This window comes from Microchirus variegatus (assembly GCF_963457635.1).
Source record: "Microchirus variegatus genome assembly, chromosome: 11".
Lineage (NCBI taxonomy): Eukaryota > Metazoa > Chordata > Actinopteri > Pleuronectiformes > Soleidae > Microchirus > Microchirus variegatus.
The window spans coordinates 1,021,524-1,037,008 of NC_139812.1; the positions used below are offsets into that span (position 1 = coordinate 1,021,524).

General features: G+C 41.9%; 1 protein-coding gene across 2 annotated transcripts in view; it reads left to right on the top strand.

The window, feature by feature from the left end:
* Positions 1-15,485, top strand: part of birc6 (baculoviral IAP repeat containing 6) — a 91,400-nt gene that overhangs the window by 50,475 nt on the left and 25,440 nt on the right. For both annotated transcript variants that reach the window (XM_083897654.1, XM_083897655.1), the window contains exons 45-59: positions 1,002-1,573; positions 2,665-2,840; positions 2,921-3,017; positions 3,685-3,879; positions 3,983-4,183; positions 5,767-6,046; positions 6,159-6,415; positions 7,506-7,614; positions 7,763-8,002; positions 9,210-10,065; positions 10,919-11,062; positions 11,784-11,913; positions 13,250-13,381; positions 14,650-14,811; positions 14,951-15,124. In XM_083897654.1, the coding sequence (XP_083753780.1) occupies positions 1,002-1,573; positions 2,665-2,840; positions 2,921-3,017; positions 3,685-3,879; positions 3,983-4,183; positions 5,767-6,046; positions 6,159-6,415; positions 7,506-7,614; positions 7,763-8,002; positions 9,210-10,065; positions 10,919-11,062; positions 11,784-11,913; positions 13,250-13,381; positions 14,650-14,811; positions 14,951-15,124 (3,725 nt within the window). The remainder of the gene's footprint in view (positions 1-1,001; positions 1,574-2,664; positions 2,841-2,920; positions 3,018-3,684; positions 3,880-3,982; positions 4,184-5,766; positions 6,047-6,158; positions 6,416-7,505; positions 7,615-7,762; positions 8,003-9,209; positions 10,066-10,918; positions 11,063-11,783; positions 11,914-13,249; positions 13,382-14,649; positions 14,812-14,950; positions 15,125-15,485) is intronic.

The following is a 15,485-nucleotide window of genomic DNA, read 5'->3' on the forward strand; positions in this document are numbered from 1 at the left end:
TGGATTTGTGATGTAAGGTTGCGTACATTGAACCGCAGAAGAAGAAGGAAGTCTGTTGTGGAGGTGTTTCACTTGCGACAGTGTCTTCTGACTGTGTCCGGTGGGGAGTCGCGACGAAGCCATTTAACAATGTTTTGATAATGACTAGCAGTACATCCACCGTTCCAGAGGTGGAGCTGCACTTCTGAGAACTGACTTACGTCACTTCCTGGCCAATCACAAGATGGTGGGAAAGCTCCCGCTGGCTGGCCAATCACAACACAGTTCTGTCTTCTGGGTGAGATTTCGGTCTGAAACAGCGAGGCTGACGAGAGCCGATTTCCCTCGGCTTGTTTGCAGCAACTAGGAGGTTTTTGACCTAAAAACAAGTTAATGTATGCAAGTAGACCTCCATAACTAACATATATGTGCAACAGGACCACTCTATGGGAGCTTTAATTTTGTGTCTTTTAGTTAAAACTGAACAAAGAATTTCAAACTCAGAAGTAAAAACAAGACATGATGGAGGTAGTAATGGATTGTGTGGAGAGTAAGAGGTTTACAACATGACACAAACTCAAACTGTTCGAAGTTCCCAATCACCTTTTGAGAACTTAGCGCAGCACAGAGTTCCTCAATGCAAAGTTCTCCACCCGACTTCGTTCTTCTTCATTCTCATCCTCAATCTTTAATTCTTTGGGATTCTTCCTCTCTCTCAAAGTACCTCTCATCTCCTCAGGCTCCTTTCCTCGTCAGAAAGGGCTGTCTTACTGTGAGATAAATCAATACAAATATTTTAAGATTATAGTGGGCCCAAACTGGCATAGATTTTATTAGGAGACCCTTTTGTTAAATGTCTAAAATGTGTTTTTCCTTGTGTTCCTGCTGGCAGTCATGTTTTCACCAATGGCGAGCCTCCATGTCTCAGGGTGGGTCTCAGGGAGGGTCTCAGGGAAGGCTGTGCTTGGGTTCAGCAATTAAAAGTAGTCCTTGGTAACTAACAGTTAATTTTGAACCCTCAGGGGTCCGTTCCAGTCAGGCCAGGGTCCTCTGGATGCCCAGGTGAAACTACTGGAGTTTACTCTAGAGCAAAACTTCGAGGTGGTGTCGGTGGCCACCATCTCCTCCGTCATTGAGTCCATCACATTCTTGGTGCATCACTACATCACCTGCTCTGATAAGGTGGTGTCCCGCAGCGGCGCCGAGATCTCCGTGGGCGCCCGTGCTTGTTTCGGTGGCCTGTTCGCTCACGTCATTCGTTCCGGCGATGCTAAGGCTGTCTCTGGTGAGACAACACGAGACCAACTGATGTTTGACCTCCTCAAGCTGGTCAACGTGCTGGTGCAGCTGCCTCTGTCTGGAGACAGAGAGTTCAGCGGGCGGCTACCGCCGCCCTGTAGTAGTACAGCTGACAGCAGTGTGTCCGACGAGGAGAAGGTGTGTGGCAGCAAAGAAAGTGTGAGTGCTGGATCCTCATCCAGTCAGGGAACTCCTGCTGGTGTGGCTGACCTGGTGCTAGCCAATCAGCAGATAATGAGCCAAATCTTATCAGCACTGGGTCAGTGCAACAGCAGTGCCATGGCCATGATCATAGGTAAGACAAACTCACTTTCTGTGCACAGTTTTATCTCAGAAGTTTAATTTTCAGCTCATTGTTTTCTGAGGATGTAGCTCCAAAACCGCTTATTTTTACAGACAGCACTAAAAGGAAATTCATTGGATTTACATTTATCATGTGTGCACAATCACAACTCCAATTGACTAGGATGAACATTTTGTATTATTTGAGGTTTGAACTCACCACCCAGTGGTGTAGTCTATGTGATGCGCAGGTATACGCCAGGATTTCTGTATAACTAATAATTAAAAATGTGCAATGATATTCACCAAGTCTGTGATGTTGTGACAGTAGACCTCACCTTGGTAAAGAGTGTCCCAATCCTGAAGGACTACTTACCAAGTGATCTATATATATGTGTGTGTATATATATGTATAGAGATCTACAAACCTTTTAGCTTAGTCCCAAGGTTCTCTGGGGTTCCTCTGGCTGATGCAACATTCAGTTTACAGCTCATGTCTCTTGACTTCAAAATAAAGTCCAATGTTTATGGTTGCACCACCCTGATATTTAGGAAATGTACATTTCTGGACAAAAGTTTTGCAGTTATTTTAGCAGCTTTAAAACTATTGATATTAGGGAAAAAACATTATTCAAAAGACTTCAAATACTTATTTTCCACCATAATTTACAAATAAATTATTTAAAAAATCTTACAATGTGATTTCCAGGATTTTTCCTTTTTCACATTCTGTCTCTCACAGTTGAAGTGTACCTATGATGCAAATTACAGACCTCTGTCATCATTTTAAGTGGGAGAACTTGCACAATCGGTGGCTGACCAAATACTTTTTTGCCCCACTGTATATATGTTTGTATGTATATATGTATATATGTATGTATGTATATGTATGTATGTATACATGTGTACATGTATGTATATATGTATATATATGTGTATATATATATTTGTATATGTGTATTTCAATTGCAAAATACATTTCTTTTTAGGCAGGTGTACAAATATGGCAGAGCAAAATGAAATAAGCAGCCCACAACAAGACTTTTCAATTGATTTTAACCAGTTAGTATGTGCTCTCAGCTGACAGTGCTCTTTGTTCTCCAGGAGCCAGCGGTCTCCACCTGACCAAACATGAGAACTTTCATGGGGGCCTGGATGCCATCTCAGTAGGCGACGGTCTCTTCACCATCCTCACCACCCTCAGCAAGAGGGCCACCTCCGTCCAGGTCATGTTACAGCCCATCCTCACGTACATGGCCTGTGGATACATGGGTCGACAGGTGAACATCTAACTCTCATGTTAATGCATGTGATTTACCTCCCCAAAACATAAATAATCCCAATCTACATTGTTTTGTAGGGGTCTCTTTCCACATGTCAGCTGTCTGAGCCTCTTTTGTGGTTCATCCTTCGAGTGCTGGACACCAGTGAGGCTCTCAAGGCCTTCCACGACATGGGTAAGTTTTTACACAGCATGTCATTGTGCTTCTTTCTGTAGCAGGGTATCCGCGGGGTCTTAAAAAGTCCTAAATCCAATAATTTGAATTTAAGGCCTTAAAATGTCTTAAATTCTCCTAAAATCTCATAAAAGGCCTTAAAGCAGACCTAGATTGGTCCTGTTGCACATATATGTTAGTTATGGAGGTCTACTTACATACATTAACTTGTTTTTATGCTCAAAAACCTCCTAGTTGCTGTAAACGAGCCGATAGAAATCCTCTTTTCTGACGCTGTTCCTGAGCCGCGTTATTTCAGACTGAACTCTCACCCCCAGAAGACAGAGTCTTGTGATTGGCCAGTACTATCCAGCACATCCGCTCTCAGAAGTGCAGCGCCCCCCCCCCCTCTGGAACGGTGGATGCACTGCTAGTCATTATCAAAACATTGATTTAACAATGTTTAAAAATAGCTACTTCACGACTCCCCGCCGCAGTTCCTTTTATGACCCTAAACCGGACTTACTGCAGCTTCTAACTTAATCGTTTTCCTGACAATAACAACTACTCCCTGGTTCCTTAATTGAAAATGTCTCATGTGAATGTTTCAGCTGTGACATGGCACATCTGATCTCGCTCTTAGAAACCTTATATTTTAACATACTTCAACTTTTTTGTCCCAAATCAGGGGGTGTGCAGTTGATCTGCAACAACATGGTAACCAGCACCCGGGCTATTGTGAACACAGCACGCAGCATGGTGTCTACTATCATGAAGTTCTTGGATTCAGGCCCTGGGAAAGCAGCGGATGGCAACCTCAAAGCCAGAGCGATGAGCACAGAGCCAGACAATGCTGAGGGACTCCACAACTTTGCTCCTCTAGGTGCTTTAACTTGCTTCCAGCTTAGTCCATTTCATCCTACAGTAATGAATTACATGAAAGTTTTTTTTTTTTCAAATTCTTAATGTGTCCATCTTTTCTTTAGGCACCATCACATCCAGTAGCCCCACTGCACAGCCAGCAGAAGTCCTCCTCCAGGCCATTCCACCCCACCGTCGTGCCCGCTCAGCAGCTTGGTCCTACATCTTCCTGCCAGAGGAAGCCTGGTGTGACCTTACCATTCACCTTCCTGCTGCTGTGCTGCTGAAGGAGCTCCACATTCAGCCACACCTTGTCTCTCTAGCCAGTGAGTAACCAGTGTATACACTAGAGATGTCCCGATCAGGTTTTCTTTTGATTTAAGAAAATATAAAATCACATCCCCTGATGGGGATGTAACTTACGATTATGATCAAGTCTGAAACCATGTGATCGGTTCTGATTTCTGATCACATGATTGGTCCCAATTTCCCATCACATGATCGGTCCCGATTTCCACATGATGCTTGGTGCGAGCAGCACAGTTTGACACATGAAAGGAGTTTAGGTGAAAGTAAATGTAAAAGAACATTTGTTTTGGGGCACACATGATTAACCTCTTCTTCCCTGACCCTCTTTTTAGAGTCCCTGCTCGAAAATGACTTGCCCAAACTAAATAGAGTAAATCTCTGCAATTACAAGCTCTAACAGTTGTGAGATTCCACCAGAGGTGTAGGTTTCACTGTAGATGCCACTGTTTCTCTCTCCTAAAACTATATTGCATTTTAAAGCAAATATTACCTTTAAAATATGCAGTAGGAGCTTACAAACGCTTCAGCACAGTAAAGTTACAGAGGTTTTAGTAAAGATATGTCTGGGCGATCTCTCGTTTGGCACAGTTTGTCTTGTCAGCGTTTTCAGTTACGCAGCGCCATAGCTCTGGCTTACCTTGGTCAATGTGGGTGATTGACAACTCGTTATAAACCTCTAAACTCAAAGAATCGGTCTCCAGTCTCCAAATGTGTGTGAATGACTTCATTAGCGAGTCAAAAGGACACAAATGCACGACGCATTTGTGCGGACATTCGCCCTTCTCTAATCAGAACGATCTAATGTCACTCTGGAATGATCGATCAGACCGGGTTTTGTCCCCAAAGCATGATGGAAAGTGTAGTTCTTCATTGGAAGTGGTTTTGTTTTCCGGTGGAAATAACTTGTTTTGATAAACAGCAAAGGTAAGACGACATTTCTTCTTGTATTTCTTGAAAGTCAGTTGTTTAGCTTTTATTTTGGGGCTGGATCTGTGAATCTTGGTGGTAGAGTGATAAAAATGGTACCGCTGGAATCTGTGGATTCTCTGCTGTCCAGCTGATTTGTGCTTTTTTGTTTACATAATCACGCTGACGCTCCAGTGCCACCTTTCGATACGTGCGCTGTAGCGTGTTTTTTTTTTCGCTCCATCTGGTTTGATCCATCTGTGTTTTAACTTTGTTTTGTGAACATAAGAATTGTTTATATGAGCTTTTAGCTGAGTTTCTGACCTTTCTGTGGGTATGCAGCATGTCTGTTTGTTAGATATGATTTTATGCCGCTTTTGTCGCTGCGTATGACCGTGAAAAATGTTAAAGGTCAAATGTTTAAAATGTTGATTATGATTAAAATTTTGAAAATAATCATGTTTGCTTCATTAGGAGAAGACATTGAGATAAAACAGGCTCAACAGCTGTGAGAGTTTATCAGCCACGAAACTTTCACCATATTTCACTCTCGGCTCACCTCCATCACCAGTGATTGTGTTACTCATAAACCAGAGAACTGATGCCATGTAGGAACTGGGTTTAAGTTCCCAATCATGGCTGTCACAGTCAATCATCTGAATACGTTTTTACTGTCTCCCTTTCTACCATCTAGCCTGCCCATCGTCTGTCTCAGTTGAAATCAGTGCTGATGGGGTCAACATGCTGCCACTCTCCACACCAGTCATCACCAGTGGCCTGACATACATAAAGATCCAGCTGGTGAAGGCAGAGGTCGCCTCTGCAGTTTGCCTGAGGTTGCACCGGCCTCGGGATGCCAGCACCTTGGGTCTGTCTCAGATTAAACTCTTGGGGCTCACAGCATTTGGTAACACCTCCTCTGCAATGGTCAACAATCCCTTCCTGCCCTCTGAAGATCAGGTTTCTAAAACCAGGTACCACTGGCTGGTCCCAGATTGAAAATCTAATCATTTGTATGACATGTTGGGGTTGTATTCACCTCTTACTATTTATTTAATTATTTTTTCTTTACTTCTGCCCGTGTAGCATCGGATGGCTGCGTCTTCTCCACCATTGCCTGACACATGTCAGTGACCTGGAGGCCATGATGGCCAGTGCTGCAGCACCCACCGCCAACCTGCTGCAGACCTGCGCAGCACTGCTCATGTCACCTTACTGTGGCATGCACTCGCCCAACATTGAAGCTGTGCTGGTAAAGATCGGGCTGCAGTCGACTCGCATCGGACTAAAACTCATCGACATTCTGCTGAGGAACTGTGCTGCCTCTGGCACGGACCCTGCCAGTAAGTTGCACACCGCAGCAGCATTTTGCTATCAATCTACACAAATGTTGAGATTGTGCTGAGAAGCAGCTGGCCACGGAGTGAAAACATGCCTGCCAGCAGGCCAGCACTCCTAATAAAATACATGCCAGCTCAGGGTTTCCTCCAGAAGTCCTGCTAAGCCCAGTGGTTGGGCCTCTTGGACAGCCCACCGGCGGCCCACTTGTTTTTGTAAAAAAAAAAATGTTAAAAGTTGACAGAAAATTTTAGATCATGTGTTATTGTAAGACATTTATTAACAATACTGAAACACCAAATATATAGTCTTACAAAAAGACACTCTTGAAATTAAAATAAATACTATCAATTGTTTACTTAAGTTAAATCCTAATTAATTAATCTGCTAGTGAATCTTAAAACAAGCCATGCAATGCTGGTCACATTTAAAAGTTAAATAAATTGACAGATAAGAAAAATGGTAGTGCCCCCTCCTCTACCTCATCTGGTACGTGGCCCTTTTATTTCTGCGCACCCCCCTGCGCTGTACTCTACGCCCTCTCTTGCGTCTTGCGGGCTCTCAGTATCCAAACAGACTGGATCATTTCTCTACACGCATTTTTATCCTCACATCCAAATAATGATCTTTATGACGAGAATCGAGTACAGTGGCGATGAAGTGCAGGGGATCTGAGTAGATCTTAGTAAAATGTGGTGACAGACTCTTAAGAGCAGAGCGCACTTTTCGTTGTTTTCACTCCGTGGTCTCAATCTTTGTGTAGAAGATGCTTAACGCTGTAATTAAGGGAATAACAGATGCATCAGATGAGCTGATCTCTTTAGTTAACTGCTCAAAGAGAGAGAATGTTCTCTGGTATGAAGTGAATGTCCTGGTCCTGTCCAGATATAAAACTGAAGAGAGATAGAGAGAGAGAGAGAGAGAAGCTTCTGAGGGACAAGCGCAGAGGGTGTGTCCCATCGTGAGATACCGAAACGAATGTTGAATAAGAACAACTGAATATGACTGTCACTTCATCTCACCATTAAACATTCTTTCCCAACAGAAAATGTATATTATTGTTGTTAATTTTAACTTTTGCCTCTGTCTGTATAGATTTGAACAGTCCTCTGCTGTTTGGGCGACTGAATGGTCTCTCATCAGACTCCACCATTGACATTCTGTACCAGCTGGGCACCACGCAGGACTCAGGAACCAAAGACAGGTACACAAACACACCCCTAAGCTGACAGTAAACATTATGCCAACACTCTCCTTGACAACTTTCACTCTGACTTTAGATGCTGTTGTCTCTCTTTTAGTCCTTGTATTAAATAATATAACCAAGCTTGCTCTGAATTATAACCCTCCAGGGTCCAGGCTCTCCTCCAGTGGGTCCATGACTCTTCACGGGTGGCAGCACACAAGATAAGTGGCCCCACAGGATACACTGGAATACATGGCGCCAGTTCTTCCTCTGCTTCTCTGAAGGAGTATGGGCTCCTCATGCCTTCACCCTCACACCTCCACTGTGTGGCGGCCATTCTCTGGCACAGCTATGAGCTGCCTGTGGACTATGACTTGCCTGCGCTGCTCAACAGAGAGCTCTTTGAGTAAGTGCATACAAACAGACACAACACTAAGATCTCACTTCCACACTCATTACACAAGCATGTAATGAGCTATAAGCATGTATAGCAAAAGCATGTATAGCAGTGCGTGCGTGCGTGCGTGTGTGTGTGTGGGGCCTCCCTGGAGGAGGGTAAAATTAAATATGCACGCACACACACAGTTAATCTCATCTCTTATGCACAAGATGTACATTATATCTCTGAAAAAGTCCTGAATGTGATGGAGGGAAGGAAAGAGCTCCAGGAAACTCAGTCAATCTTCTAGGTACAATAAATGTTTTTATTGGTCCATGAGGATTAGCTGAGCTGTTGCTTAGGTTAATTGTCTGGAGCAGCCACATTATGTATTGCCTGCTCTCTCTGGGACAAAGAGTTGGAATGGCCCGTTTCAAGCTACAACATATTCAGCTACAAGCAGCTATGTGGTAATATTTCTTGGCAATATCATCGTATTTAACTCTTGATATTCAGCTCTTATCTTAAATATTTTTTATTTAAATATTAATATGGATGAATGTATGAGTGAGTTCCCACAGTTATTTTGAAGACATTTTTACTCCATTGTCATTTTAATACCAACTTGGTATTATATTATTTGATAATATTTACTGATCTTGAGTATGAAAAGTTAAAGTTAATTTTCCATCGGAACTCAAAATTTAATAATGGATTTATCTGTCCGAGGCCGAGCCATAAAATATCAGACAATGTTAAGATTTAGACTTATTTTTTTGCAAACGTAGAAATTATGATTTTATGTGTTTTTGTCCACAAACCAAAATTATTCAGTTCAATGATTTGTGTTTTATGAATCAAAGAAACTAACAAAAAGTATTCACATTTAAGAAGCTAAATTATTTATCAAAATAGTTGGCATTTCATTTAGTATTAATAATCGATTAATCGTTGCATCCCTATTTTCTCCACCTCAAACATTGATCATAAATGTAAAAACAAAACAAGGTCTTCAAAGCCTTAAGGATTTAAAATAATAATCCATTTCAAACTTCTCATGTTAAACCCCCTGAAGTGTAGCACACTAGTCCTTTTAGTACAGTAAGTCAGTTATATTATATCACTGCTTATTTGTCACGAACATACAATATTTTGTTGGTATATTGTTATTATTGTTTAGATTCCACAACCAAATGTTGACTAATTGCTGTCATTTGTTGCTCCCTCCCTCCAGGCTGCTGTATAACTGGTCCATGTCATTGCCGTGTAACATAGTGTTGAAAAAGGCTGTGGACAGCCTGCTGTGCTCCATGTGTCACATCCACCCTAGCTACTTCTCCCTGCTCATGTCCTGGATGGGGGTTGTCTCTGTGTCTAATGCCAGTCACTCTCAGGCCCAGCACTTCCGTCTCTCGATGACCGATGATGGCAAAAAGCAGCACGATGCCAACACCAGTGCCTCAGGACTTACAGATGACTCCAAGCAGACGAGATGCCCCACCAATCTGTCGGAGTCACAGCTGACGACACTGGCTGCCGCCTCTCAGTCTCCTGGAGCTATAGAGCAACTGCTGGATTCAGGCCTACCATCGCAACTAGTTCGCAGCTTGGCCCAGTTCTGTGTTGGCCTCCTGGCCAGTGCTGACCTCCCTCTGCCTGCTGCTCAGGCTGAGCGTAGACACCACCACTACCACTCACCCTCCTCTTCTTCACAAATTCGTCCGTCTCTTTCTCCAGAGCTGGCCGCACCGGTGCTGCGCTTCCTCATAGAAGTAGGCAACAGTCACGCCATGAAAGACTGGTTAGGTGGCCCCGAGGTCAACCCTCTGTGGACAGTGCTGCTTTTCCTACTGTGCCACTCTAGTGCCAGTGCTGGCACCAGTGCAGGCTGTCAGCCTCTGAGCTCTGGATCTGCTGCAGCTGCCTCTTCATCCCAGCCACAACATTCCGGGTCACGCTTCTCTCTGGCATCTTCTGGACAAGCTGGAGGGCTGACCACCCAGCAGAGGACGGCTCTGGAGAACGCCACAGTGGCCTTCTTCCTCCAGTGTATCTCCTGCCACCCGAACAACCAGCGGCTCATGGCACAGGTCTCTTTGCGCATACCACCACTTGCTGTCTTTGAGACACATTTTGAGAATTGTTTTTAATCTAAGAACACAGCCACATATTACTTCTAATGTATTTCAGTTACTGTTAAGACATGTGCAGGCTAATTTATTAACAATTTAAGAACCTTGTGACAAGGGATGTACTGATACCGCTTTTTTCTGACTGAGTACAAGTACCATTACTTAACCTCTTCTTCCCAGTAACCGGGGGCAGCGTCACACACATAAATGTCATAAAACCATGCCTAACTTTAACAAACACAGACATGCTGCATACCCACAGAAAGGTCAGAAACTCAGAAACCATTCTTATGTTCACAAAACACAGTTAAAACACAGATGGATCAAACCAGCAGGAGCAAAAAAACCCGCTACAGCGCACACATTGAAAAGCGGCACTGGAGCGTGATTATGTAAACGCAAAAAAACATGTTGGCTGGACAGCAGAGAATCCACAGATTCAAACCTTTTTATTTTTAAATCACTCTATGATCAAGACTCATGGATCCAGTAGTATATATATATATATATATATTGAATAACTTTTTGGATTGTAAATGAGAAGGTTTCGGCCGAGGAATTAACGTGTATTTCCGCACTTGAACCAGGCTCAGTCATTCATCCTGGATATCTAAATCCTACTTTTGTGCAACGGGCCCCTGTTCAACTCACTTGAACATGCATGCAAGTTGTGTCAGCTGTGTCAGTTGTGCAGCAGTATAGGAGTAGTTTTACAAATACAAATATGAGTACACAAGGGCAGCATCAGACCTAATACCTGATATTGGTGCATACCTAATTGTGTTCATTAGTCTCTGTTTTCTGGCTTCAGGTTCTCTGTGAGCTCTTCCAGTCTGCACCCCAGCGAGGCAACATGCCAATCTCTGGAAACATCTCAGGCTTCATTCGAAGACTTATCCTGCAGCTCATGCTTGAGGATGAAAAAGTCACCGTCTTCCTCCAGTCTCCCTGTCCGGTGGGTGACTCTTTTAAACCCATTCACGAGCAGTTCTCTTGATGTGTGGATTGTTTTGTGGACCTTTGTGGGTCTTGTGTTCATATTTATTTGTGTTCAGTAGTAGTTTCCCAACTCCAGCTTCTGTTTTTTTATATACATTTATGGGGATGTTTGTCATGTAATTCATCTTCACTTTCATTTTTTTTGACATGATAAATCAAAAATCCAGAAACCTCTAAATGATGAATAACATCCTAAATCATATTATCTCATTATTTTTTACTTGCATACTTTCCTCGCTATATGTTAACACAATTGTAAAACTGCACCAATCCTTAATGACTGATGCAGTCACAAGGGGGCAGTACAGCAATATGAAACATTGGTCCTCTGTTGTTGCCGTTAATGCTATATTTTTTTTGCTGTGGCAATCAGTCAGAACTACTTAGTTGGACACTGCTCACAAATATGTATGTTTGTAACCTTCCGGTGGAGGATAAAGCGGTAGATGATGGATGGATAATTTAATTATTTTCTAATTTTAACAGTCATTTTTGGTCAATAAAATGAAGAAAAAAAAATCTATCAATCTCTAAATAACAACTATTTCAAATGGCAAAGAAAACGGAACATATTTACATTTTAGAAGCTAAAATCAAACCATTATAATTAACTTGGTAACCAATGCATAATTGATTAATTCTTTCATTAATTTTTGTCCCATAACGATTGTTCTCAGTTATACAAAGGACGCATCAATGCCACAAGCCACATGATCCAACATCCCATGTATGGAGCAGGCCACAAGTACCGCACCCTCAACCTACCCATCTCCACCACACTGGCTGAAGTACTGGACCGGGTGTCCGGTAAGTTTCTCCATATTATTTGTCAAATGGAATTGGAACTTCCGGTCTAGGTCCGCTTTAACAATCTTGAGTACAACTAAATCCTATTTATGGAGTGATTAGAAATGTTATGAGCATTTGGCTCTAATTGTGTGTTTTAAACTGGATAATGGTGCTTCTTCTGCATTGGTTTTAAAGGAAGGCTCCATGGAAATGAGCTTCATTAGTTGTGGACATGTGGATAATATGGACAAATAAAATATAAGTAATTCTTTACATAAGAGTAAATAGATAAAACAATTCAAATAAAAAAAAAAAAACATTAGGTTGATATTAGTGATGCGTTTGCTTTCTGATGCTGTGAGCTGCAGTATAATACGTGTGTATGTGTGCAGTTGCCTGTGTTCATGATTAATGGCTATTGTGACCTTGAGCAAACAATAGAAGGCCTTACTGCTTTTGTGTGGTTGCTTTAGTGGCAATTATTAATGTGGTGGGGACATTAGTGTTTACTTGGTTGTAATGGGACTCGTCTTCTCATGGCCACAGAGAAAGACCCCATAATGTGAACCATTGGAGTCAAAATGATACAAAACAAATGGTTTATCAGTGATTGCATTCATAAAAAAATAAAAAATCTTGCTACCCAATTTGTGGTGTATCGGTCATCACGAGGTGGCAGCAGCAGAAAGCATTTCATTAGAGCATTTCATGTTTGTTTGCAGGAGTGATGAATTTTACCAGGGTCTTTTGTATGTATCTCATTAGCTGCCCCTGTTAGCTCAACACACTGTGAGTGTGAACCCTGAATTGCTCTCATGCACTGGAGTTTATAATATTAGACAAATAATACCATTGGATATTCAAATATTTTTTTTGCTAGAAATGTCCATCCCTAATTCATACTTTTCAAATGAAAATGATCTGTGTTCAAATTAGTATTTCATTTTCATATCAGAAGTAATCTGCCTCCATACTAAGACTAATATTTTGTGACTGTTCAGGTATAATCAGCACCTGCTGGTGTAAACAGGAAGCATATTCTCTCTACATTTTGCTAAGTTTCAGGGTATGACTAATCAACAAAGGTAAAGTAAGAGCGAGGATTTCTGTAATTTGATTCACAAAGCGGTAAAACTGAAGCGGAATATAAATCTTACAAAGCTAAATTGTTGAGTCGTGACAAGAAGTGAATGCATCTCTAGGATATAAATGCAAGTCAGACGTGTGTGTGTGAGAGAGAGGTTCTCCACATTTTAATCAAGAATTAAACCCTTTTAACAAAACAGGTTTTGGAATAAAATCTCACTCAAAGACCACTGCTCTGATTTATTTTGTGTTTTGTTTGTCCATACAGACACACCCAGCATTACAGCCAAGCTTATCAATGAGCAGAAGGAGGACAAGGAGAAGAAGAACCATGAGGAGAGGGAGAAGATGAAAGCCGACGGTGGCTTCCAGGACAACTACAGTGTTGTTGTGGCCTCAGGTACTCTCATCCCGGCTTGTCACGATGTCTAGTCAAGTCCCATATACAGCATTTGAAGGATAAATGCATTAATAGTTTACTCATTAATATGCCTAAGTCACAGTGAGTGTTGTTTTGGTCCTGAAGCTCCCCAAGGCTGCCCAATTTAAACTTTTTTTTAATTTGACGAATAAAAAAAAACAGCAGATGCTGTGACAGTTGCATTTGCATAACTGGGATATAAAACAAAATGTCAACTTATTTGTTAATAATAGTGAATACAATACAATTTGTGATGCCAGATAAAAGGGAAAACTGCACAGGTTTTAACAACAAAGTCTGTATAAAGAACACTTTGTGGCTTCAAACGAAGCTGATGAATAGATAAATAGTAGTTATACGACACACTGACTCACTAAAAACATGGCTGCTAGCAGGGACACGGAAAAAAACACTCAAACTTATGTCAGTGATATCTTAAGAATATGTTTGCTACTTTGTCTTGCTGTTAGGCAGCCTTTTGTAACTAGAACCTGAAATTTGTGTCCCTTTTGTTAAGCTTGCACTCACTAGGTTAAGGTTCAGACTTTTTTTTATACCCCGTAGGTGGGTTTGTTTTTCAGTTAAAAGGAGAAAGGCATTCAATTTTGCACATACACCTTGAAACTGCTTAAAACCACAAAACACATGGACACAGAAAAGTACACACAAGTATTATGACGGAATAAAAAGTCAGCCATCCAATAAATAATACCCTGGCAACAATTTTCAGAGAATATGAATGATAACACAAAAACTGTAGCCAATGACAGGTTGGCTTGGATCATTGTCATGTTGGAATGTCCAAGTATGTCCCATGAAACAGCCACACCACATTTTTTCAGAGTCCATTTCAGTTATTTGTGTTTTTTCTTTGCATCTCAAACAATTTTCCTGGCAGTTGTGGCTTAAATTTTAGTTTGTCTACCTGACTGTGGTTTGGTTTCAACAGAAAAATGTTTACAGCCTGTGCATAGTGAAGCATGCACAGGATATTTGGATTGTATCTGATTTTACATTGTTGTGTGTCTGATATCTGATCCAGTGATTTGGACCAATACTGAGTATCAAATTTTAGCTAAAACGACATTGATTTTGTGTGTAATCTCATTAGGCAGAATTGACCTCTGACCTAGATATACAGTCTGACATTGGGCAGGTGACAAATGTGAGCTACTTTGGGTTGTCCTTTGTCCTTTAGCATGTAATTCCAATTTCATGTTTTCCTGACAAGTGTGTTTCCTCATCAGGCTTAAAGTCTCAGTCCAAACGGGCTCTTTCTACCCCTCCCCGACCTCCATCAAGGAGGGGTCGTGTCATGAGTGACAAGCTGACTACTTCATCCGGTGTGGACCCATCAGCCAAAACCATCAGTGTGCCTGTCTTCCACCTCTACCACAAGCTGCTTCCAGGTATGACACAAGCGAAGTTAACATGTACACCCACTTCTTTTTGCAGCAGGAGTGTGTGTGGCGTTAGTTTGCTGTCAAAACACACAGCAGAGACAAGTTTTTCAAAAAAAAGTACATTTTTCTGTTTTTTCCCTGTCAGGTCAACCCCTTCCACCTGAGATGACCCTGGCTCAGCTGCTCACGCTCCTGCACGACCGCAAGCAGCCACAAGGCTACCAGTCCATCAACCTGACAGTCAAACTGGGCTCTAAGGTCATCTCTGACCCTGGCCTTTCCAAGACTGACTCCTTCAAGAGGCAGCGCACTGAGAAAGGTACTCATGGTAAACGGACTTCATATCATCTATAACCTTAAACTTATAGAGATAGCATATGACTTTGCTTCATATCTGCATGGAGATAGGGGTGTGGGTTTAAGTGGGTATGCGTCTTGAGTAAACAATATGGACACATTTTGATTCAAATGTCATCTGTTTGGATATTTTGAATAATTCTCAAATCTTTAAAGGACTTTTTTAGGATTAAGACTTGGTTTTAGTGTTAGAACTGGGCTCTGTTGATGTAACTGATCATGCACACCACTCCCTACAAGGCCCTGTGGCCTGGCACTCACAGAAGAAGGGGAGTGGCCAGTGACATCACTATTCTGCGCTGCTCCATATTGCGAACTCATTT